General features: G+C 56.9%; 1 protein-coding gene and 1 non-coding gene across 9 annotated transcripts; both read left to right on the top strand.

The window, feature by feature from the left end:
* The first annotated feature begins 5 nt into the window (after window positions 1–5).
* On the top strand, window positions 6–22,442 carry FBF1 (Fas binding factor 1). 8 transcript variants are annotated; one of them, XM_036837527.1, is made up of 30 exons: window positions 552–618; window positions 1,682–1,765; window positions 2,479–2,506; window positions 3,313–3,354; window positions 5,396–5,489; window positions 6,127–6,187; window positions 7,114–7,164; window positions 9,053–9,194; window positions 9,724–9,801; window positions 10,338–10,457; window positions 10,799–10,937; window positions 11,061–11,194; window positions 11,800–11,899; window positions 12,172–12,606; window positions 13,872–13,970; window positions 14,297–14,385; window positions 14,553–14,611; window positions 15,432–15,587; window positions 15,741–15,841; window positions 15,965–16,171; window positions 16,875–16,982; window positions 17,064–17,203; window positions 17,288–17,406; window positions 18,740–18,862; window positions 18,948–19,133; window positions 19,582–19,758; window positions 19,839–19,976; window positions 20,078–20,195; window positions 20,591–20,700; window positions 21,294–22,442. In XM_036837527.1, the coding sequence occupies exons 2-30, from the start codon at window positions 1,763–1,765 to the stop codon at window positions 21,375–21,377; spliced, it is 3,441 nt and encodes a 1,146-aa protein (XP_036693422.1). In that variant the 5' UTR covers window positions 552–618; window positions 1,682–1,762; the 3' UTR covers window positions 21,378–22,442. The 8 variants fall into 8 exon arrangements, with proteins under 8 accessions (XP_036693421.1, XP_036693422.1, XP_036693420.1 ...); XM_036837525.1 differs by having other exon boundaries at window positions 12,169–12,606; XM_036837526.1 differs by lacking the exons at window positions 552–618; window positions 1,682–1,765 and adding an exon at window positions 6–116 and having other exon boundaries at window positions 12,169–12,606.
* On the top strand, window positions 17,734–17,837 carry LOC118887627. The gene has a single exon (XR_005018102.1). It is a non-coding gene; the product is annotated as a U6 spliceosomal RNA (small nuclear RNA).
* Window positions 22,443–24,009: the final 1,567 nt, after the last annotated feature.

Here is a 24,009-nt window from a genome sequence, read left to right as displayed (position 1 = left end):
GATTGGCGATCTAGAGGCTCCGAAGCGGGAGGCCTGATTGAGCTGGGCTCGAGTGGAGCCTGGAGCAGCGGCCATGTCTGGGACACGTCCAAGCGGCTGCGCGTCCAAGGGCAATGGCGCGTAACGGGGGGGATTTCAGGGGCTGGAAGGATCGTAGGTTGCGCTCGGTATCGAGACGGGCTGGGCGCGCGGAGGGGGTGGCTCATGGAGGGGCGCGGAGTCTCGGGACCGAGGGGGTGATTCCGGGAGGGCCCTAACTAAGGGGCGGCCTCGGGATCTTAAAACGCCTGGCACGAAGTTGGCTGAGCAGATGCAATGACGCGATGGTCTTTGTGGCCCAGAGGCCTTTGCAAGCCTCCCTTAGAAATTCCCACGGTCTGGGAGGCTGGGAGAGGATCGCTAGGAGATGGCAGACGCCCTTGGATGTGATAAGAGACAAAACGTGTTGAGACTTGTAGGCCGTGAACATTGCATTACAGAGAAAGAGAAACACAACCATTCAGAGTGGCCCCTATACAGTAACCTCACATAAACTTTGCATTCTAATAACAGGACAGGCCGACACCAGAGAACTAGAGAGGCCCACCTCCCACTCCTTTCTTCCAAGCTGTGCCAAAGGTCAGTTTTGGCAACGTTGAGGAGGGGGTGGGAGAGAATGATAATTCTGGGGAAAACAGTTTTCTATTAATGGAGTGAGTCAGACTTACAGTTAGTGTGAAGGGAAATTTTTCCACCGACAGTGAAAATACTATCAAGGAGTAACCAGCATTCGCAGCCGCTCTTTGCCCTGAACGCTGCCAAGAAAGTAGTCATGGGTGTTGCCTGGGAAGGTGTACTGGCCATAGTGCTAGGCACCCACCTCCTTTCTGAGATGGGTACCTGCCATTTTCCACATTCTCTTTCAGGGTAAGGGATGAGGACCACTGCACTTTTTTCGAATAATCTCCAGGCCTCGAAAAGTTACCCAGGGGACTTCCCTGGTGGTCCAGAGGCTAAGGCTCCACACTCCCGATTTAGGGGGCCTGGGTTCGATCCCTGGTCAGGGAACTAGATCCCACATACCGCAACTAAGAGTTCCCGCATGCTGCAACTAAGATCCAGTGCAGCCAGATAAATAAATATTTAAAAGAAGAAAAGAAAAGAAAGAAAAGTTACCCAGAACACTTCGCTTCTCATCTGAATTGCTCACCCTACAAGGAATTTTTTTTTTTTTAATTTATTTATGGCTGCGTTGGGCCTTCATTGCTGCGTGCGGGCTTTCTCTAGTTGTGGCGAGTGGGGGCTACCCTTCCTTGCGGTGCGCGGGCTTCTCATTGCGGTGGCTTCTCTTGTTGTGGAGCACGGGCTCTAGGTGCATGGGCTTCAGTAGTTGTGGTGCGCGGGCTCAGTAGTTGTGGCTCGGAGGCTCTAGAGCGCAGGCTCGGTAGTTGTGGCTCACAGGCTTAGTTGCTCCGCGGCATGTGGGATCTTCCCGGACCAGGGCTCGAACCCGTGTCCCCTGAATTGGCAGGTGGATTCTTAACCACTGCGCCACCAGGGAAGCCCTACAAGGAATTTTTAATTGATGGAAGTGTTTTGACCTCTTGAATGGGCAAAGTGAGAGAAGGCTTGATCAACCTTGGACTCAACCACTGTTAAAGCCAAATCATTTTTAAGCAACCACTTTAATTTTCTTCATTAGGGAGGATGAGCCTGATGGGCAGAATTCAAATGAGCTGGACAGCACTGTGAAGGAGCTGCAGGCAGCCCCCAGAGCCTTGAGATGGTAGGCAGAATGCAGAGTAGGTGTGTGGAAATGCGAGCCTGCCCTCACCCCTACTCCCATCTCCAAAATCTTGACTGCATGAAGTACTTGGGGGGCTGGGTGGCGCCAAAGAAGAGTGATGGTTAGGAGCATTGATATCAAACTTATTAATGGGACTTCCCTGGCGGTCCAGTGGTTAAGACTCCACGCTTCCAATGCAGGGGGCGTGGGTTTGATCCCTGATCCAGGGAACTAAGATCCTGCGTGTCACGTGGCATGGCCAGGAAAAAAAAAAAAAAAAAAAAAACTTCTTATTAAACAGTAAGCAAGCATCTCTTTTGAGCCTCTGAATGTTCATCTGAAAGCATCCTTACATGTCTGTCACTGATACTGAAGAGTCAGGGACATGGAATAGAGGGAAACTTTACATCCTGGCTGGCTGGGAGGGTTTGCGTGTGGCGTCTGGAAATCTGAGGGAAAAGGAGAGACTTCTGCCCACCGGATGGCACCCACAGTGGTGTCCACTGCTGGTTAGTGGGGGCCCTTTTCGTGCTCTGAATGAGTCTATTCTCAGAAACTCAGGAAACCATAAAGGGCGTCTGTCTATAAATGCCATTGGTGCTCCTTTTCCTCTGGTGACTCGGCAAAAGGCAAAACAGTTCAGTCTGCATTGTTAGTTTCAGTACACGTTCACTGTCTCATCTTGTTAATGTGATTTGTTTTTCCCATTTTAGGCACCAAAAACCAAGAAGGGATTGAAAGGTGAGTGGAGATGGAACACCACCCTTAGGCCAAAAATAACTCCCCCACTTTGGGTCCACACATAACTTAGACATGTCTGTCTGAAAGTTCTCAGTGTGAGTCTTGCTGATTTCCCCATAATCCCATAGGCAGCTTTGGTTTTCCTAGGGAATTCCTTATGCTGCCTCATTGGCCCTTGGAGTAATTCAGAAATAAACAACAGATGGGACTTGGGGAAAAAAAATCCTTCTTGTTGAAGTATTTGTATCTAGAAGTATACCGTTGGGGTTAAGGGTGGTAAAGGCACTTAAGCTTGATTTGAGAACTAATTCAGTACTCACACCTGGGTTTCCCCTACATGCTGCATCGGAAAGTGGCCGAGGAGGTGTGTCTTCAAACCAGCTTGGCAGGGGTGGGGTGGGGGCGGGCGCTCAGCTGGAAGGGGACAAGGAGACTGTTGGTATGAAAGAAGCTTGTATATGTGCCTAGAAATCCTGAACACTTTTCCCAAAGAAGCATGTGGGCTTTGTTCAGAGTCTGGAAGACTGGCTTGTTGGCCAGTGTGTCACGTAGAATGTAGGTTCTACTGAAAAATCTTCACCATCATCCTTTGAGAAAGTTATTTTCAATTTCCACCCTGGGGTCTTTCAACAAAGCATTGTGACTTGTTGCCAGGAGTTAGAAAACATCTCATGGCCAGTGAAGAGAGAGCCAAGCCTAAGTCCCAACCTCTGAGGGCTCTGAGGTCCCGGATGAGGTCTCAAGACATGAGGCCCTAAGGACCATTCTTTCCTCCTGAAGTCACAGTGGCCCCTTTTCTGTTCCAGGCTCCATTGATGATGTCCTTGGTGACCTCCTGGGAGATGAGAGTAAGTGCCCCTTTGCCGGAATCCCCTGACTTAGGCTTGCTCTTTTTTTTTTAATTGAGATAAAATCCACATAAAGTTCACTCTTTTTTTTTTTTTTTTTTGGCTGCCTTTGGTCTTCGTTGCTGTGCGCGGGCTTTCTCTATTTGAGGCGAGCGGGGGCTACTCTTCGTTGCAGTGCACGTGCTTCTCATTGCGGTGGCTTGTCTTGTTGCAGAGCACAGGCTCTAGGTGTGCGGGCTTCAGTAGTTGTGGCACATGGGCTCAGTAGTTGTGGCTCGCAGGCTCTGGAGCGCAGGCTCAGTAGTTGTAGCGCACAGGCTTTGTTGCTCTGTGGCATGTGGGATCTTCCCGGAGCAGGGCTCGAACCCTTGTCCCCTGCATTGGCAGGCGGATTCTTAACCACTGCGCCACCAGGGAAGTCCAAAGTTCACTCTTTTAAAGTGCACAATTCGGTGACATTTCGTATATTCAGAGTTGTGCAACCATCACCACAGTCGAATTCCAGAACTTTTTCATCACCCCATGAAGAAACTCCATACCATTAGTGTCACTCCCCATTCTCCCCTCCCCCACCCCTAGGCAACCACTTATTTAACTTTCTTTCTCTATGGATTTGCCTAGTCTGGACATTTTACATAAAATGGAATCATACAGTATGAGGCTTTTGCATTTGGCTTCTTTCACTTTCCGTAATGTTTTCGAGGTCTGTCCACATTGTAGCATTCCTCTCTTCATTCCTTTCCATGGCTGGACAATAATATTCCATTGTATGATATATTTCGTTCTGTTTGGTCATTCATCAGTTGATGGACATTTGGGTGGCTTCCACATTTTGGCTAGGCTGTTATGAATAATGCTGTTATGAACCTCCATGTACAAGTTTTTGTGTGGGCATATGTGTTCAGTTCTTTTGGGTGTAAATTTAGGAGTTGAATTACTGGGGTATATGGTAACTCTATGTTTAACTTTTTGAGGACCCGCCAAACTATTTTCCACAGCAACTGTACCATTTTACATTCCCACCAGCAGTGTAAGAGGATTCCAGTTTCTCCACATCCTTGCCAATACTTGTTATTTTCATTTTGATTATAGCCATCTTAGTGGGTGGAAAGTTGCATCTCGTGATTTCCATGGGCATTTCCCTAATGACTAATGATGCTGAACATGTTTTCATGTGTTTCTTGGCCATTTATATCTTTGGAGAAAGGTCTATTCAGATCTTTGCCCAGTTTTCGTTTTTTTTAATTTTTATAAATTTATTTTATTTTGTTTATTTTTGGCTACGTTGGGTCTTCGTTGCTGTGCGCAGGCTTTTCTCTGGTTGCGGTGAGCGGGGGCTACTCTTCATTGCAGTGCGCGGGCTTCTCATCGCGGTGGCTTCTCTTTGTTGCGGAGCACGGGCTCTAGGTGCATGGGCTTCAGTAGTTGCGGCACACGGGCTTAGTTGCTCCACAGCATGTGGGATCTTCCTGGACCAGGGCTCGAACCCGTGTCCCCTGCATTGGCAGGAGGATTCTTAACCACTGCGCCACCAGGGAACCCCTGCCCAGTTTTTAAATTGGGTTATTTATATTTTTATTGTTGAGTTGTACAAGTTCCTTCTATATTCTGGACATGAGTCCCTTACCCTGTGTGTCCGTGTCTGCTGCACTGAGAAGCAGGGCTTCGGGGTCATGCAAAGCTCACCAGGGACAACAAGGCCGAGGTTCCCCCGACCTGGCCCATAAGAACCCACAAAGCACAAGCCCATGGACGATGGCAGTGCCTTGTTGTGCCTGCATTTCCATGGGGCTGCGCTGGCACTGGAGTAGCCTCTTCATTTGGCACCAGTTGGGTTGACTTCCTGCTTGGAAATATACCGCTCCCTCCCCCATTCAGGTTTTTAAGGGACCTGCCTACAGGGCCAGTTTCCTTCTTCCAAAAAGGCCCCTCTTTCAGTAGGAAGGTGTGGGAGACAGCTTGGTGGGGAACTTGCAATCCTCTTCCCCTTGACTCCAGTTCTCTGTGACCGAATCACATCTTTTGTTTTCTTTTTTTCCAGCGACACCGCCTGAGAAGCCTGTTAAACTAGCTTCACGTGCCAGAGACGCCACAGGTGCAGCTCAGGCGCTCCCTCCCTCAAGGGCTAGAACAAAGTGAGCACGCGGGGCTGGCCTGGGCATCCAAGCCCCATTTCAGGCCCAATGCTCCTGCCCCTCCCCTACCCACCCGCCACTTCCCACTCACTGTGGGCCCCGCTTGTAGTGTCACCACCTCCCAGTCCTCCCGTCAGCTCCTGGGCAGTGAAGGAGCCTGGAGGAGTGCGAAGAGAACTGAACTGGAGGTCGGAGGTTCTGGCTTCTAGTCCTACATCGGTTATTTACTGTGTGACCTTGGGCAATTCCTGAACCTCTCTGAGCCTCAATTTTCTTACCCTCAGAATAAGAGGATAGGCCTAGTTGGGTGCCTCCCAGATTGTGTTTGTCCTCCTGAGCGTCTCCTGAGAGTTGCGAGATAGGGAGACACTTTGTGAGCTCTCTGCCCTCCACCTTCATTTTAGCCCAAGCAGTTGTTTTTCTCTCTTACCTGTTGTTTTTAAAGGGGCTCTACTGCTTTAAAAAAGTTTAAAAATCACTGCATTAGGTGACCTGTGAAATTCCTTTCAGCAACTCTGTTCTTCCAGAGAAGAGTCTATGCAGGTTCACTTGGACTCTAAGCCACTTCTCCTTCCTTAGAATCATCTAGTGCCCTGGGGACCATTCATGGGTGGGTGCTGACTCTGCCCCTTTGCAGGTCCCTTTTGGAAGGTGATGCCTTCAGCACCAGGGCAGGCCTGGCAGGAGCTGATGCTGAGGTGAGCCTGGCCCATTCCCTGCTCCTCACCAACCCTACTTATCCCCAGAGACAGTGAGATGGGTGTTGTGCCGAGGGGCTGCCCACAGAGGTTTAGAAGTCCCTGCAAAGCCAGTTTGTTCTTAAAAGGGCTGCTGGGGCTTCCCTGGTGGCGCAGTGGTTAAGAATCCGCCTGCCAATGCAGGGGACAGGGGTTCGAGCCCTGGTCCGGGAAGATCCCCCATGCCACGCAGCAACTAAGCCCGTGCGCCACAACTACTGAGCCTGCGCTCTAGAGCCTGCGAGCCACAACTACTGAGCCCACGGGCCACAATTACTGAAGCCCACGTGCCTAGAGCCCGTGCTTTGCAACTAGAGAAACCACCGCAATGAGGAGACCGCATACTGCAACGAAGAGTAGCCCCCGCTCGCCGCAACTAGAGAAAGCCCGCGTGCAGCAACGAAGACCCAACACAGCCATAAATAAATAAATAGATAGATAGATAGATAGATAGATAGATAGATAGATAGATAGATAGGGCTGCTGAATGGACCCAAAGCAACATCCTTTTCCTTTCTACCAGTGAGATGAGCTAGAAAGTAGAGCTCCAAGCAACTGCTTTAGGCTCGATGTTGCCCCTTCTTACTGCGCTTCCCATAATAAACTCCACGCTGTCCAATCACATGGATGGAAAGTAGCCTAATTTGAGTCCTATGATGGCTGTGGACTTAACTGCTGAGAGGACCAGAAAGTGGCAGCGCTTTCTGGGTGTCCACAACTGGGCAGGCTTGACTTCATACAATACCTGAGCTCCAAGTGAGGGCAGGACCCTCCAATTTATGCCCCCTGACCCAGCTCTGCTCCTTCCCTAACAGAAGCAAGGCGACAAGGGCCCTGAGCTTTGTCGGGCCTTGACTAACACGCCTCGTTACCCTCCCGTCTTGTAGGTTTCAGACATCTCCGACGCAGACCCGCAGGCCCTGCTCCAGGCCATGAAGGTGAGGAAACAGCTTGCACAATTCGGGGAGCCAGGGACACGGGGTAGGATACTATTTTGTGCCAAGCCTTCATTCTCCCTCTCATTTTTTCTTTTACAATTTGTATATCTGAGCCCTACCTCACGCAAGAATGGCATTCATCCATGAGCTCTTGCCCTCCGTGCCCCTCTGGGTATAAATCAGTTTTCCTGGTTTATGGAAATTCACCCACCCAGAGACACAGTCACGTCACAGGCCTCTGGTGAAATGGGGCTGCCTCCCCCCATGAGGAAAGGGGGAGACCGTTTCCCCTAAATCTTGTTCTTTTTTTTTTTTTTGGCCACGCTGCCCTCACCAGGGATTGAACCCGGGCCATGGCAGTGAAAGCCCAGAATCCTAACCACTGGGCCTCCAGGGAATTCCCCCCTAAATCTTGTTCTTAATCTTTCTCCAGATTTCTCTTCACATCCCCTGCCAAGTCCCCTTTAGTACAGCTGTCCTCTCGTCAGATCAAGCCCCAAGCTGATCTTTGCAATGGAATTTTAAGACATAAATTCTGAACATAAGCACCATCTCATGGGGCTCGGGTGGCCTGGCTGGGGTCTAAAACGTTGAGTGGTCCTGTTTTCTCCCTCCCCTTCTGTCCAGCAGCATCTTCCCGCCTGACCTCCGCTTCACGTCCCTTCTGGTTAACCCATGCTGCCACAGGCCAGGGCTGAGCGCTTGCTTTCAACCCTGTGGGGCCCTGAAGGGTTGGGGTCTGTTTCCTTCTTGGCTTCGGAATCAGCTTCTTTAACCTCAGTTTGAAATTGCTCCTCCCCAAGACCAGGCAGCTGGGCCCCCTGGGCGTGACCCTCGAGTCCTCTGACGAGTCGAGAGTGGTGGCTCTGAGTCTCTCATCCCAGAACCACGAGCTGAACCCTCCACCCACTCTGCTTACCTTTGGTTCCGTTATCTTTCCCAACTCACCTTTTTTCTGAATAGTTTTCTCATTCTTTTGTCTCCTCACATTTCTGCCCCTGGAGCGCCAGCCACCCTTATCAAAATCGTCATGCTCCCAGTCTGTACCAAGGGCTTGTGGCGACCAGGGAGTCCCCGGCCGTCTTCCTCTCCCAGCTTGCTTATGGTGGTTTTTAATGCCCTTACCGTAGAACATTCATTGACCCAGAATAGCATTCTTATCACACCTCTGCCTCTGTTGTCAGTTTGCTTCCCCTGACCCAGGCAGGCTAAGGAATCCAGATCAAAAACAAATTTTTTTTAAAGGCTTTGTATTTTGCAGGCTTCTTCATGCCTTTTTTTTTTTTCTTCCCCCCCCCACCCCCGGCCAAGCTGCTCGGCTTGCGGTACCTTGGTTCTCTGACCAGGGAGCGATCGAACCCGGGTCCCCTGCAGTGGAAGCACGGAGTCCTAACCACTGGACCACCAGGGAATTCCTGAGATCAAATTTTTCTTGACTTTGGATGGAGGGTTATCTTCTTGCCTCAGGTCCCTTCTCACTGCCCAGTGGTAGTCCCCTGGGGAGTCTTAAACCCCAGGATCTACTGTTTCGTTTCTACTGCAAATAGCTTTGACATTTGCTAAGCCTTTGTGAGAAGCTGCTGAAAGCAGGTTTTAGGCACCCTCTCATTCTAGCATCAAGGCAGGAGCTGCCAGTGGGGCTGATAGGAGTACCAACCTGAGACCTTTCAGCTTATCTGAGATGGACCATGTGGAGTCTTTGGGCTTTGGCCCTGCCTCTGTCCTTGTTCTGTGACCCTGTTGGGGTCAGTCCCCCACCCCAAGTCCCCGTTTGTTCCATATGGAAGCTGCAGGCAACATCCTCACCAGGCTGCTCAGAGCATGAGGGTGTTTAGCACCCGCTGGCTGAGCACCTGTGGGGATTCCTCCCTCCTTCCTGCTTTTCCAGGATCTGGATGAAATGGATGCTGATCTCCTGGGTCTGAAGAAGTCTAATCTAGCCTCAAGCAAAAGGTCTGCAAAGGGTTCTGGGAAAGAAGAGCAGCCTAGCCCTCTTAAACCTGCTGGTGTGTTAACAGCCAGTGAGAAACGTGAGTGAGAGATAGGTCCTCGAATCAAGGGGCATTCTGGGGATGTGGGAGATGCCCAGAGGGTAGCGCTCAGCCCTGCGGGTTTTCCCTGCCTGGGATGGAGAGGCCAGGAGCTCACTGTGTGCGGGTGTGTTAGCGTGTTTACAGTGGGGGAGGGAGACACGCTGAGCTTTCCTCCTTCCTTTGGCTTTTCCAGTCCCTCTAAGTCCAACATGGCAGCTCCCGGAGAAGCCATTTGAGTTAAACTGGAGAAGTTTATGGTAGCCTGTGCATCTCCCAAACCTATGTCCCTGTTGGAGCAACATGTGAATAGGGGGCCAGAGGTAGCTTCCAGACCACATTTCCCGGCCAGAAGCCTGTTTGAGAACTGGAGAGGTGTAGACCCACCCCATGGCTGTGTCCACGGCCACAAGCCCTCAGCCTCCAGGTAGAAGTGCGCGCCAGCCCGGCGGTCCCAGTCTTGGTCTGGCAGAACATAGGCCAGGAGAGATCCAGGCCTGTGACCTTGCCTTCTCTTTGCTCCCTGCAGGAGATGCCCTTCCCACCAAGAAGCTATCTCCCTCTCCCAGCAGCCTTGGGCATCAGTACAGGAAGTTCTCCTTCGAAGGTACCACAGGCCCTGCAGTCACACCTCTGGGGTGCTTCAGTTTTGAGAGTGCAGTAGGCTGGGCGATGCTTGCTTGCTTGCTTGAGGCCAGGCCACTGTGTATGTCAGATGAGGAGCAGATAGCTGGTGCCACTGGTTTTGTTCCTCATGAATTGAGGGAGGGACTAATTATGTTCTACTGGCTGGCCTATCTGGGGCACTTACTTGCAAGGACTTTGAAGCCAGGTGTCAAACTGAAGACTTTATAAAGCGTGGGGAAAAGTTCCTTTTCCTTCATGAATGCGTGGATGTTTTACTTCTCATGCCTCAGTGCAGGCCCTGAAGCCCGGGCCGCCCTCCCTGCTTCCTCTCCCCTGGCCCAGCCTGGTCTGTGTCCGAGCCCCGCTAACCCAGGCCCCCAGATGCCGAGCGGCTTGTATAGGTATCAGAGCGGCTAGGAGTCTCCAGTAGAGCAATAACTCCCCTAGCACAGCACAGAGCTTGTTTTCCTGAATGAAGTGTGCAGTCTTCCCTTTGCTTCCCCTTCTGGCCGTGAGACTTGGAAGACCCATTGGCAGGACTTCTCTCTGATGATGAGGAAGGAATCGCCAAGAAGCTGCCGGGGACGGAGAGTAAAACAGCTTCCGTAAAGAGCCCAGCCCCGGCCAGAGATCAAGGTGGGGTGGGCGTGTTACCCATCCTGGGGCAGGTGCAGTTGGCTAACTGAACTTTCCGATGCAGAGCCAGACACCCCGCCAGGCAGGGACCACAGGTCTCAGATCCGGGACCAAGAGGTTATCAGTCTCTGGGAACGGGGAGGGGGGATGCACGAGCCCGGGAGTGGGGCTGTGGGAGTGGGGCCGGGGAAGCTGGGTGCTGTGGGCAGACCAGACACTGCCATGCCCGCCCTTCCACCCAAAGGCCAGGGTTGCAGGGAAACGCCCCCCTCGACCCATTCAAACATCACCGTTGCAGGCCAGAAGGCTGTGGGCATTGTGCCCTGTGTTCTGTCCCTTAGGGCCCTCTATCCCTCTAACTCCTGGGAACACTCCGGTCCGAAAGAAGGAAGAGTTGCTCTTTGACGATGGGGACGACATCATGGCCACCCTGGGGTTTGGAGACAGCCCCAAAGCAGAGAGGAGGCACACGGGAGACCAGTAAGGGTCCCTGTGAGCGGAGAGTCCCTCCCCGGCCAGGGAAAAGCGAGAGGGAGGGTACAGTGTGGGCCCCCCAGGATCCCCTCGTGTTCACAGGTACCTGCCCTATGTCCCATCCTGCAGGGAGGGGCCCCTCCCTGCCCGCTCCAAGCTGGATGAGCTGCTGGGTCGGGGCACTGCCGCCAAACTCCTGGCCCGTCCGGGCACCGGGGAGCACAGGGAATTCAAGCTAGACAAGAAGTATCAGCGGCCACAGGGTGAGAAAGCGTGTGGGGCAGGGGCGGTGGGGAGTGGACCCCCAGAACAGGGTTTTACCACAAGCCATAATAAGAAATAAGCTTTACATCATGACACACATTTAGTTATTCACGTTTATAACTGAGACCAAAAATGTCAGGAAATAATAATCACCACGTTCAACACTTATTTATGTGCTCTTTGACTCATAAATACATTGGTTGCGACTCATTAAATTAGTATTTCCACCTGCTAATAGGCGGCAGCTCACAGTTTGAAAAACACTGCCCTGGACCAGTGTCCCTCCGTTCAGAGCGTCGGCCCGCGGGCCATCTGTTGGGAATCACCCTCGTGGCACGCACGGCTCACCGGGCCTCACCTGCAGGGGGTCTGGGGCAGGCCCGCCGGTGCACTTTTCGCAGCTCCTGGGTGATGTTTTGTAGGCTGGAGCCTGAGGTGCTGGCAGACGCCCAGCCACTCACCCTGCTTTCCCCACAGCGGCTTCCCTATCGCTCGTCTTGCCCATCAAGCTGCCAGCTCAGCTTTTCTTAAACCAAGAATTCTGCAGCTACGGAAGAAGAGTTTGAGTCGCCCTGCTCTAGATCACAGGGTCCTTCATTCACAGACAAAGAAGACACCGGGGGTGACGAGGACTTCACCTTTGGGGCCTATCAGCCCACCGTGGGCTCCTCCGAGGGCCGGCAGTCCCGCCGGCAGTCCGTCAGGTAAGCGGGGCCTGCGAGGAGCTCGGCCTTGGGGGCAGGTTGCCCCCTGGGAAGATGGGCGGAACCCAAGATGTCTTTCGTGGGTGTTCATGGTGTTCTACGGACATCACTCAGCTTGCCGCGGCTCTGGCTGTGCAGGGCCCCGGGCATCGCGACTTCTTAGCATGGGCCCCATAGTCACCCCCAGCAGTGGAGGGAAAGGCCCGTCAGGGGGCTCTTGGGACAGGCTGCTTGCCCCGCCTTAGACCCCCCACTCCTCTGTCTTGAAGTAGGTTCTTTGAAGGCGGCACAGACCCCAAGGGAGAACCAGGCTCCAGACAGAGCACCCCAGCAGCATCCAGCCCCACCCAGCCCAGGAGGGGAGGTGCCGACTGGCTGGGCCTCAAGGACGAAGGCTTGGACCTGCTCCCTCCCTCCCCGACCAGGGAGGTTCGGAGGGGACCCCCTCCCGCCAGCCAGCATTCTGCTCCCAGCCGCCACTCTGCCCCGGCCGGGCTGCCCTCCTTGGGGGCGAAGCCACCAACCGAGGGTACCGGTTCTCCTGCCAAAGGCAGCCAGCCTTCCCAGCCAGGAGCGTCTGAGAAGGAGGAGGAGGGGGACTGGCTGAGCCACGCCCTGTCTCGGAAGAAGTCCCAGGGTCTGGCCAGAGAGGAGCACGACGCAGCCTGTAAGGGCCAGCACTCGGTAGGGGCGCTGCCTTCCGACAGGTAGGGGCTTGGGCTGCTGTCCCTTTTCTCTTCTTTTTTTTAATATTTATTTATTTGGCTGTGCCGGGTATCAGCTGCAGCATGCGGGATCTTTGTTGCCACGTGCGGGATCTTCGTTGAGGCATGCGGGATCTTTCTTAGTTGCAGCACGCGAACTCTTAGTTGCGGCATGTCGGATCTAGTTCTCTGACCAGGAATCAAACCCAGTCCCCCGGCGCTGGGAGCGCGGAGTCTTAGCCACTGTGCCACCAACGAAGTCCCAGGGCTGCTGTCTGTAGTGGAAGGAGGACCTTGCCGCCTCGGTGCCTCAGAGCAGGGCACCACCTCTTAGCCGTGCTTCTCCCCTTCTTTAGGTGCTGGGGAGAGTGTGTAGCTCCCTGCCTTTGCTCAGATGAAAACACGAGGGAGCTGGGGGGCTGCTGACGCTCACGCCGACTGCTGTGGGGACAGGTGCCGACCTGATCGGGCAGGAGATCGAGGGCACCCTTATGGCAAACACACGGCCATCCCGGTGCCTCTGAGCAGGGGCTCCGTCCACAGCACCCTCGGGCTGGCGGGACACCCGGTGTCCAATTGCTCTGCTGACCAGGCTAAAGCAGGCAATGCGTGCGCGGGTTGGGACTCACTCGTTCTCTTGGGGAGTGTTCGAGAAGACCGTGGCTGTGAGGTGGCTCCTAGGGGAGGCCGCAGAATGTGGGGGGCGGGGATAGCAAGCGGCCCCGAGGGGGCGGGCGAGGGCGGGACTGTCCAAAGGAAGCAGCAGGACGCTATGCGGCTGGAGCGAAGGGGAGGTGAGGGGGGCGGTTGTGTGACAGGCCAGGGGTGTCACCCAGCCCTGGGGTTGGGGTGAATGAGGAGGGCGGTTTGGACCTGGACCTGAAACCGAGGTGACCCCGAGAGCCGAGAAGCAAGGGGGAACAACAGACAGGAGACGAGAGGAGCCCAAAGGGCGCTGGAGCCGGCGGGAGGCCGAGCAGGCCCTCCGTCGAAGCTGAGCGAGCTGCCCGTAACAGGCCCGCGGTCGCTCCTTGGACATCATCAGGTGGCCCCAGTGAGCACTGAGGCCAGGACGGGGTACGGAAGGCCAGGCGCTCAGACTTGGGAGGAGAATTACCAAGACGGGACGGCAGGAACAGGAGGAAGGCTGAGGGGAGGCGGGAAGAGGGGCGGCCACGCAGCTTCACTCGCGGGCTTTGTCCCAGCCCGTCTCGGTCCAGCCTAACCCGGACCTTCCACCTCCTTCACTTTAACATTTACTTCCTCAGCCAGCCTGCCGCCGGCACCCAAGGGCTCGAGCCAGCAGCCGCCGGGGGGACCCCAGGCACGGCAGCACAGAGGCCGCCTGCCCGGCCTGCCGCCTCAGGGTACATTCATGGCGGGGGCTGCGGGTAGGTGAGGTGCGGCGGGGCGGCCCGGGCCCCCTTCCCTAGAGCGGCGGACGGCTGTGCTGGGCTCCACGTGGTCAGCGTGGCGTGTGGTATCCCAGACCACGTAGCAGGCCCACGGAGTAAGGGGCCCAAAGCTGGGTCCCCGTCCCCTTTTCCCAACTGAGACCTCACTCTTAGTAAACTGCCAGCCTCCAGGCCTTTCCAGTCAATGACCGGAACCTGACATTTTCCTTTCCTGCTGGGCCAACCCTCCCCTGCTCCCGGCGTCCTTCAGCTTGCCACCCCCATTCCTGTGTCCTCAGGTCCCCCGTGACTTGGAACCCCGCTGCCTTGGCCCTCCATGCGGGTGACCCAAAGAGGGGAACAGCCCCTGGAGATTGCTCCGGCACTGGTTTGTGTTCTGCTTTGTTCGAGGGGTGTAACTGGGTAGAGGAGAGATGCTGAGAGCTTCCTCCGGGGGCCCCGGCAGATGAGAGAAGCTGGGCTCTCCCGAGCACACACCCAGCCCGCGGGGCCTCGCTGCAGCTCCTGCTCATTTCTCTGCTGTTGCTTTTTCAGAGGCTGCAGTTGGTTTCCCAGGCTCCCAGGAACCCCCAGGGCTCTCTGTGCCTGTCCAGGTAGGGAGGGTGAACCAACAGGCGTAGGTTTCGGGCCCATGGAACAATTCTCATGTGCTCAGAGGCACCACCTGCCAAACCTGACAAACTGCTGGGAGGCATGCATCGTGCTATCAGCTCGCTCCCCCGGCGCTCCCCACCAGCACTTTCCGTGCCACTCCCGGGCAGGTTTGGGTGCGAATTTGCCAGCACCGGTAGGGAAGTGAGGTGGCACCCAGGTGGGGCAGCTGGGAATGCTCTAATCAGAAAGCAGGGCTGCAGGTGTCCTGATGATCTGTCTAGAAAGCCTCCTCCATCCTTGCCGTCTTCCCACTGCACCGCCTCTGTTTCCCAGGTGCAGCGGTGCCTGTGACCCCCGGGCCTGAGGAGGCCTGGCCCCACGGGGGCACCTCCCGGGTAACCCTGAAGTGCCTTGGAGACGGTGGGTGGTGGGCAGCCTGCAGGAACCAGAGCAGCTGTCTAAGCTGGGACTTCAGGCCTGATAGAAAGGGCCAGGGTCATAACCTTTTGTAGTAGCTAAGGCTCTGCTGGGACTCGGCTGTTCATCTAGGGATCTGGAACCCTTGCTGGGAGGATGTTGTTCTGAGGGCGGAAGGGAGGCTTATCTTCCCCAACGAGACCTGCGAGGGGAGGGGCAGTGACCATTTGACTCTCCCAGGCCTCATCCTTGGCCTCTCGGTGTCACGACCTTGTCCCCGTCTACAGCCACAGGTCAGACACAGGGCCTGGGAGGTCCAGTGAGTGAGGGCCACAGGTAGGTGAGCTCAGCTGAGACCCTGTCCCCTACCTAACGGGGACCATCCCTCCCCTTCTCCTCCAGTGCCTGCTTCCAGAGTCCCTGGCCTGGAGCCTGCTGCCCGGCTCCGAATACCAGCAGCAGCTCCTGGCGGCACAGGCTCAGCTTCAGAGGGGCACTGCCGAGCTCCAGGCCGACCTCCTGCAGAGTCAGGCCCGGCTGGCGGAGCTCGAGGCCCAGGTGCGGGGCAGAGGGGCAGCCGGCTCCGGGGGCAGGGCTGAAGTGGGAGCGGGCCACGTGAGGGCTGGACAGCTTCCCCAGGCGGTCTGAGGGACCCCGCCACCCCCCGCCCCTCCTACACACGCACACACCGTCCCTCCCGCCGTCTCCCAGGTGCGGAAACTTGAGCTGGAGCGGACACAGCACCAGCTGCTGCTGGAAAGTTTGCAGCAGAGGCACCAGGCAGACCTGGAGCTCATCGACAGCGCCCACAGGTACCCCCGCTCCTCCGGCCCGCACTTCCGGTCGCACACGGCCGGCCCCAGCTCCCATGCTCTGAGAGGCCCTTCGGGTGGCCGCCGTCACCTGAGCCCCGCGATTGGGTGTGCTGTTGGCAGGAGCCGAGTCAAGGTGCTAGAAACATCGTACCAGCAACGGGAAGAGCGGCTGCGGAGAGAGAACGAGGAGCTGTCTGCCCAGTACCTGTTGCGCTGCCAGGAGGCCGAGCAGGCCCGCGCCGAGCTCACAGCCCAGCACCAGCGGCGCTTGGCGGCCACCGCGCAGGAGAAGGACCGGGAGATGGAGCGGCTCCGGGAGCTGCAGCGGTGAGGGGGAGGCCCGGGGGCAGGGGGGCTGCCTTCAAGGGTGGCCAGAGGAAGCCAATTGCTGTGAGACCCCCAGCCATGGGCTCAGCAGCCTCTGAACCGAGGCTTGACCCCTTCCCTTCTGGGTAAGGACCTAGGCCGAGCTCACTGCCCCATCGCCCCACAAGTGGGGACCCACCACTCCCACAGAGCGGGGAGGGCATACCGGCAGAGCCCAAGGTCACTAGCTGTTCGGGCAGGGCCTGGCAGCAGCAAGCAACCCAAAGGCTAACTCAGCACCGGTTAACCCACTCACCGGCCGGACTTCTCGAGTCTAGTAACTAGACTGGCCCTGGAAAAGGTCGTGCCTGGCGTGTTGATCTGGTTACCTTTCTAGATGAGAGCGAAACAGAAAAAGCACGTGAGGGAGCTGGCCGACGGGGGCAGCGCAGGCCTTTTCACACGGCTCAGGTTGGCCAGACACGGGAGGGTTGTCGGCACACCTGTCGAGTGTCCGTTGCTGAAAAACAAGGAATCTGCCCCCAGAGAGTGGATGTGGCATTGAGGCACCAGGACAGATAAGGCAGAGGAGCCGGGGAAAGTGAGGCAGTGCCCGGAGATGGGGAGGAGAGGCCCACGGAGCACGGGCCACCTGGAGGCACGCCCCTGCCGCACAGAGCTGCCCCCGGTGTTCACTGCCCCGCCCTCCCCACTGTCCCCCCAGGGCCTCCATCCTGGAGATGCGCAAGGACCACGAGGAGCAGCTGCAGCGGCTGAAGCTGCTGAAGGACCGGGAGATCGACGCCGTCACCAGCGCCACCTCCCATACGCGGTAGGCGCGCCATCCAGGCCCTGCCCACCTGGCGCGGCAGTGCTGGGGTCCACGGGCCTTCGTGACCTGAGCCCCCCGCAGGTCCCTGAATGGCATCATCGAGCAGATGGAGAAGTTCTCCAGCAGCCTGCACGAGCTGTCCTCCCGCGTGGAGGCCTCGCACCTCAGCACTGCCCAGGAGCGGGAGCTGGGCATCCGGCAGCGAGATGAGCAGCTCCGAGGTACTGCAGGCCACATGTCCCTCTCTCCTGTCCCCCGTGGTGGGAAGGGGGGCGGGCAGTGAGTGCCCTGTGGGCCGCCCCCAGCGCTGCAGGAGAGGCTGAGCCGGCAGCAGCGGGACATGGAGGAGGAGCGGAGCCGGCTCCAGGAGGTCATCGGGAAGATGGAGGCGCGCCTGAGCGAGCAGAGCCGGCTGCTGGAGCAGGTGGGGCACGTCCTCCTGCCGCAGGGCCTGTCTCCCCCGGGCACCCAGGGGATGGCAGCTGTACTCTGACCTCGCCTCCTCGGCCTCGGGACTTTCCTCTGGAATGTCTCTCCTGCCCTCTCCTGCCTCTGCAGGGGCTCCCACCTCCCCACCTCCAGAAGCGCCCCAGGCCCACCCCATCCAGCTCCTACCTGCTCATCAGGGATGCCTGTGACTTTAGGAGAAGTGCTCTTGCCTTCTGAGCTGTAACGGATAACGTATTTAAACTCCCTACATATCTTCCATGTATAAGAGCGAGCTTCATTCTTTAGAAAATCATGGCTTTTCGTGCTCGCTTCAGCAGCACATATACTAAAACTGGCACAACACAGAGAAGATTAGCATGGCCCTGCGCAAGGATGACGCAGATTCGTGAGGTGTTCCATATTTTAATAAGCGTGCTTAAACAATTGGCTGTACTATGGGGAATTCCCTGGCAGTCCAGGGGTTAGGACTCCGTGCTTTCACTGCAGTGGGCCCGGGTTCGATCCCTGGTCAGAAAACTAAGATCCCACAAGCTGGGCAGCACGGCAAAAAAAAAATTAAAATTAAAAAATAAAACAATTGGCTGTACTTATGAAAAAACTCAAATTGACCCCTACCTTATGCCAAACAAAAAAGCAATCCCTGATGGAATTGATTCAATAAATATTTGATGAATTCAGAAATAATAATAATACCTTTTCCTTTTTTGTACAAGGTTATGATACATCTCATTGAAAAAACTAAAATAACAGGCAACAGTAAAGAAAATAAAAATTACCCACTAGCCAGAGACAGCCGTTGATGACATCACGCATATCCTGTAGACACACCAGTATGTAGACGTCGATGTTTTTACATCGTGAACCAGATCTATTCAGCCCTTCATTCGGTGCTTTATTCGGCGCCTGCCTCGGGCCAGGCTTGTGTGTGCCCCGAGTCCCCTGGCATACGGTGTCATGCCCACCCTGGTGCTCTTTCCCTGTTGGATGACAAGAGACAGGCAGGCAGTGCTGTAGTTGGCGATTCAGGGAGCAGGGATATTGCTGTTCTTTGGCCCTTTGGAGCCGCAAGGTGCCTCTCTCAGCAGCGGTTACCGAGCCATTAGCCTCAGCACGGTTGATCCCAGCGGCTGGGCCCTGGCAGGCCTCAGGCTCCTTCCCATTTTCACCGCTCAGGAAAGGATGTGTTTGTGGGAGAAGCCAGATGAGGGCGGTTTGCACAGCTCCCCAGGGCACGTTCAGGCCTGACTGGGGGCAGGCGGAGCCTCCAGGGGCGCGAGCTCTCAGCCCTGACCCTGCCCGGCCCGCAGGAACGCTGGCGGGTGAACGCCGAGCAGTCCAAGGCCGAGTCCGCGCAGCGCGCTCTGGAGGAGCAGAGGAAGGTCATGGTCCAGCAGATGGCCATGGAGCGGGAGGAGCTGGAGAGGGCCAAGGTGAGTCCAGCCACACCACGGTCAGCTCTGTCCCCGCCACCGCGCCCAGGGATGCTCACCCCGTGCCCTCACGCCCTCGCCCCAGAGTGCCTTGCTGGAGGAGCAGAAGTCCGTCATGCACAAGTGTGGGGAGGAGCGGCGGCGCCTGGCGGCCGAGTGGGCCGAGTTCTTTGCACAGCAGAAGCTGAGTAAGGAGCGGGCCGAGCGTGAGGCGGAGCGGGCGCTGCAGGTGGACACCCAGCGGGAGGGCACCCTCGTCAGCCTGGCCAAGGTAAGACCCAGAGCCTCCCCGGACAGCGGGAAGCCCAGGCAGCCCTGCGCCTCTCCCCACCCCGGGGTCTCACTGCTCCTCCGTCAGGGTGCGTCAGCTCAGCAAAGAGCGCAGCGGTAACAAAGAGTATAGGAATTCAAACAACAGTAATCATAATAACTACTTCCTTTTATTGTATCATCGCAGGTACTTTCGACACATTTGCTCATTTACTCCTCATCACGTTCCCATGACTTAGATATTCTAGAAATCGGATTCCGAGAAGTTGAGCGCAGGGGCCAGGGGCTGCAGCGGGGCTTGGCCCCAGGTCTCCCACCACCTCCTCCCAGAGTCAGGGCGGAGCCGAGCCACAGCAATGAGGCAGGGAGGCCAGCGGGTCCTCGGAACCCTGAGCAGAGCCCAGTTCAACTCCGGGGAGGAGACTGCAGAGAGGCTTTGCTGTCTCCAGGAACAGGCAGAGCTGAAGATCAGGGCGAGCGAGCTCCGGGCCAAAGAGGACCAGCTGGCGGCCGAGAGGGAGGCTCTGGAACAGGAGCGCCAGGAGCTGCGGCTGGAGAAGGAGAGGGTCGGCGCCGCCGCCCAGCGCATCAGGCTGCGCGCTGAGGAGGTGGAGCGCATGAGCCAGGTGCCCAGCGGCTCAGCCCCTGGGCGTGGGCAGTGCACCCACCCCAGCCAGCCCAGCTGACCCAGGCGGCCTCCCCGCAGGTGGCCTCACAGAAGTACGAGGAGGGGGAGCGAGCACTGCGCGAGGCCCGGCAGGTGCAGTCGGAGCAGCAGGCCCGGCTGCAGCTGGTGCAACAGCAGCAGGAGCGGCTGCGGCAGCAGGAGCGGCACGTGCACCAGGCAAGGCTCTTCCTGGCTCCCGCTCCCCCCGCCTCCCAGGGCATCCCTGCCCCCAGCCTTCTGCCCTCACAGCTGTGTCCTCTCTGGGGGGACGGGGACAGGAGCATCTGAGTCTGGCCCAGCAGCGGCTGCAGCTGGATCGTATCCGACAGGACCTGCCCTCCGGGCCCGTGGGGCTGCTCTCCAGGGCCCAGGGCCTGGCAGCCTCTGGCCTGAGTGGTAAGTGGCTCCAGGAGGGTGGGACATTGGCTCAGCCGGCCCACTGGGCAGGGCAGGGCCAGCAACACCCTGCCCACGCCTCCTGTGTGCTCAAGTTAGGGGGCAGCTGGGTTTTAAAGTCATCTTGGGGTTTTTTTTGTTTATTTATTTATTTATTTATTTATTTATGGCTGTGTTGGGTTTTCGTTGCTGGGCGTGGGCTTCTCTAGTTGCGGCAAGCGGGCGCTACTCTTTGTCGCGGTGCGCGGGCTTATCATTGCGGTGGCTTCTCTTGTTGCGGAGCATGGGCTCTAGGCGCGCAGGCTTCAGTAGTTGTGGCATGCGTGCTCAGAAGTTGTGGCTCAGGGGCTCTAGAGCGCTGCAGTCCCTGACTCCGTCCTCCTCGGCCTTTACAGCCATCGTGGCTCCTGCCCCCCCCACTCCTCAGTGCAGCCAGCTGCCAGCCGGCCTGGGCCCCTCGCACCTCCACGCCAAGCTGGTGCTGCTGAAACACACAGCTGAGCAGGTGAGCTTCCCAGAGCAGACGCCGCCCTGGTCCAGGCCCGCCCACTCCCCCTGGGCTTAGGGCTCCTCGTGTTCACACTGGGGACAAGCATCTCTGGCAGAGGCAGGAGGGAGCACAGCCTGGCCCGGGGAGGGCTGAGCCCACCCCCTGGAGGAGGGCAGCAGCGCAGATCGCTTAGAGGACACGTCTCAGAGATGCTCACCGAGTCACTGATGGAGCATTTCCTACATGCCAGGCTCTGTGCCGTGCCTGATAAGCTTTTACCCCCCCCACAGCCCTACGTGGCAGGTAATGTTATTTTCTCCAGTTTACAGACAGGCTTAGAGGGATGAAGTCCGTGCGAACAAGTGGCCCCACCGCGAGTGAGAGCTGGCGTCTCACTCCAGTGCGCGTGCTCGCTCCCTGCCCCTCCCCCACTGACTCCCAGAGCCAGGCTGAGCCGGGACGTAGGCGAGAGGGTCCCCGAGGGAGGGCTGCTCGGCTGGCACCCAGGGTCCACCTCACTCTCAGTCCAGCAACCCAGCGTCCCTGTGCGCAGAAGCGGGGGCAGGAGGGAACCGGAGGGTGGCAGCCCACTCAGCTCTGCCTTTCAGGACCGTGACTTCCTGGAGAACGAACAGTTCTTCCTGGAGACCCTGAAGAAAGCCTCCTACAACATGACGTCGCATTCAGCCTGAAGGCCCCACTGCCTCCTCAGCAGAGGCCTGACTCTAGAACCGCCCCACTGCCCGCTGGCCGCCAGCGCCGAGCAGGGGCGCCGGGGAGAGCCCTGCAACGCCCAGGCCCTGATTACAGCTCTTCCCGTGGACGGGGTGCCAGCGCCTTCTTTCCGACGCTCCGGCCCGCGCGGGGGCAGGCAGGCGCCCCCGTGCCTCTCAGACTCCCCAGGAGGCAGCAGCCTCTGGGGAGACGCGAGGCTGAGGCCATCTCAGCCCCACGACACCGTCAGCGACAGCACCGGTGCTCCTGCCCCGCAGACGTCCGGCTCAGGGCCCAGCGTCTGACTGGGCTCTGTGGACCCCTCGGCCCCTCAGGCCATCGATGGTCTGGGGATCTTTTCGCCTGGGCCTCTTCTGAGGCGGGGGGTCTTCTCGACTCCCTTGCCACAAGGAGGCTGCTGCCCTCCCTGCCTGAGAAGCCAGCAGAGGGAGCGCCGGGTCTCCTCCCTGATGGGGACGTAGAGTCAGGCCGCAAATTTTCAAGAGCCTTCTAGCCTCCTGGCGGAGGGGGCGGGAGGTGCTGCAGGGGCAGGGAGGGCGCCGTGCCCGGCGGCTTTTACCTCACAGACTGACCTGCCCTTGGGACTCAGCCAGCCCTCCCTGCTCCCAGGCTGGTGCACAAAGCCCCCGCCTCGTTCCCAGCTGCCGAGGCAGCGGACTCGCTAGCACAGATGCTGGCCTCATCGGCTTCTTCTAATGCACTCCCCAGAGGCAAAGAGGGGGCTGCGGGTGACAGTGGGGTGTGGGGAGGGACAGAAGGCTTTTCTCCATGCTGTTCACTTGCCACAAAACCCCGGCCAGTGGGAACGAAGATGACAGCGAGAGCCCCTGCCTGGGAGGATACAGAGCGCCGAGGACCATGAGGGGCCGCACCCCGGCCGCTGTCCCGGGTGGGGTCTCTGCCCTTCTCCACGTGTGGGCAGAGGGCCAAGGCCAGCCAGAGGGGTGCCAGGACAGGGGTGGGAGGATTGGTAGTTGTCTCCTGCAGACCCAAGGACTCAACTAAAAAAATCACAATTAACCTCTAGAGCGGCTTCTCTCACCTCCCATCAGAGGGGACCGTCTGGGGAGCAGGAAGGTGGTGGAGGAGAGGGCAATGCCGAGTGGGGTGTGAGCGGGCACAGGTGCATCTCTGCTCTTTTAGAACAGCTTTCAGAGGGAGCTCATTTATATACGGCCTCTTGGACCCACTAAATTGCTATATTCTCTTTTTTTTTGGCCGTGAGGCTTGTGGGATCTTAGTTCCCTGACCAGGGATTGAACCCAGGCCCTCAGCAGTGAAAGCGCAGAGTCCTAACCACTGGACCGCCAGGGAATTCCCTAAATCGCAATATTCTTAATGATTGGATTCTTAGAATTTGCCATGGCTCATCAGAGTTTGAACCTATTTCTTGGAAACGTTTGCTCTGTAGGGCTGTTATTTGCTGTAAAACTGGCCAGGGCTGGGACTCTCCAGCCCCATACTCCCCTGGCTGGACCGCAGGCAAGAGAAGGGTGTGATTATCACCCCTACTTCGCAGATGAAGGGACTGAGACTCAGAGGTTAAATAATCTGCCAAAGGTGACGCAGCAAATAGCAGAACCTGATTTGAGTTCTGCTTGGACAGATTCCAAAGCCCCAGGCGCTCAGCCATATCACCGCTGGCTCCTTCTAGAAAAGCGTGCTGCACACGGTGCTTCTGTGAAGTAGAAGATCCCCAAGCCGCTGCTTGGGGTGGTGCCCACACAGAGGAGGGACGCATTCGTGTCGCATTTAGAAGCCTTGTTGAAGCTTGGAATTCAATCCTGTCAATACACACTTAACGAATTCCGACCTGTGTGAAGGGCCGGAGGTGGGTCTAAGGTTGGGCATAGCCTGGGAGCAGCTGGCATTTAAGCAGTCACCTGACAGATATGTGGGTGATCACAGGCACATGTTGGGGGAGGGTGCAGGGAGACCCAACGGGAATGAGTTTAGAATTAGGGGGCAGGTCGACGAGGCTCTGTATACCTTGTTAAAGTTTGAATTTTTATCTTCAGGGCAAATGGGTGTTCATTGAAGGGTTTTAAACAGGGTGGAACCATTTTTGTGTTTTAGAAAAACTACTGTGGCTTTGGGTGGAGACCAGACCGACCAGAGGGGGCAAGAGTGGGGACAGGGAAGCAGGCAGAAGGCTGTCTGCTGTGGTATTGGGGAGACAGGAAAGCACTGCGCCGGGCGTGGCACTGAGGGACCTGGTGCCTGACATGCAGGCAGGGTCAGGAAAGAAGACGTGTCGAGGCAGACCCCCAGGTTGCTGTCTTGGGCAACTGGGTGCCCATGGAACAGCCAAGTAGACACGTTCCACAGGCACTTAGTTACGATGACACATTACCCAGTGTAACTGCTCTGGATCCCTGTCACTGGCGTTAAGGTGTGGCAGGTGGCTTACACACCCCCTTTTCATTAACGTTCTCCCACGCCACAGGTGGGAGACAGCTGCACACAGGAGTGAGTGTTCTGTATCTGCTGATCTTTCTTTTTCCCTTCAAAATTATAAACAACTCCTCAAGGTCATAACCCAGATGTTCCCTGTAGAAAGAGAAATACTGGTGGAAAGTAATGATGATC

This window comes from Balaenoptera musculus, chromosome 20 (genome assembly GCF_009873245.2).
Source record: "Balaenoptera musculus isolate JJ_BM4_2016_0621 chromosome 20, mBalMus1.pri.v3, whole genome shotgun sequence".
In the NCBI taxonomy this organism is placed as follows: Eukaryota; Metazoa; Chordata; class Mammalia; order Artiodactyla; family Balaenopteridae; genus Balaenoptera; species Balaenoptera musculus.
Note: the sequence above shows the minus strand (reverse complement) of the source record. Positions and strands in the feature narration are given on the sequence as shown.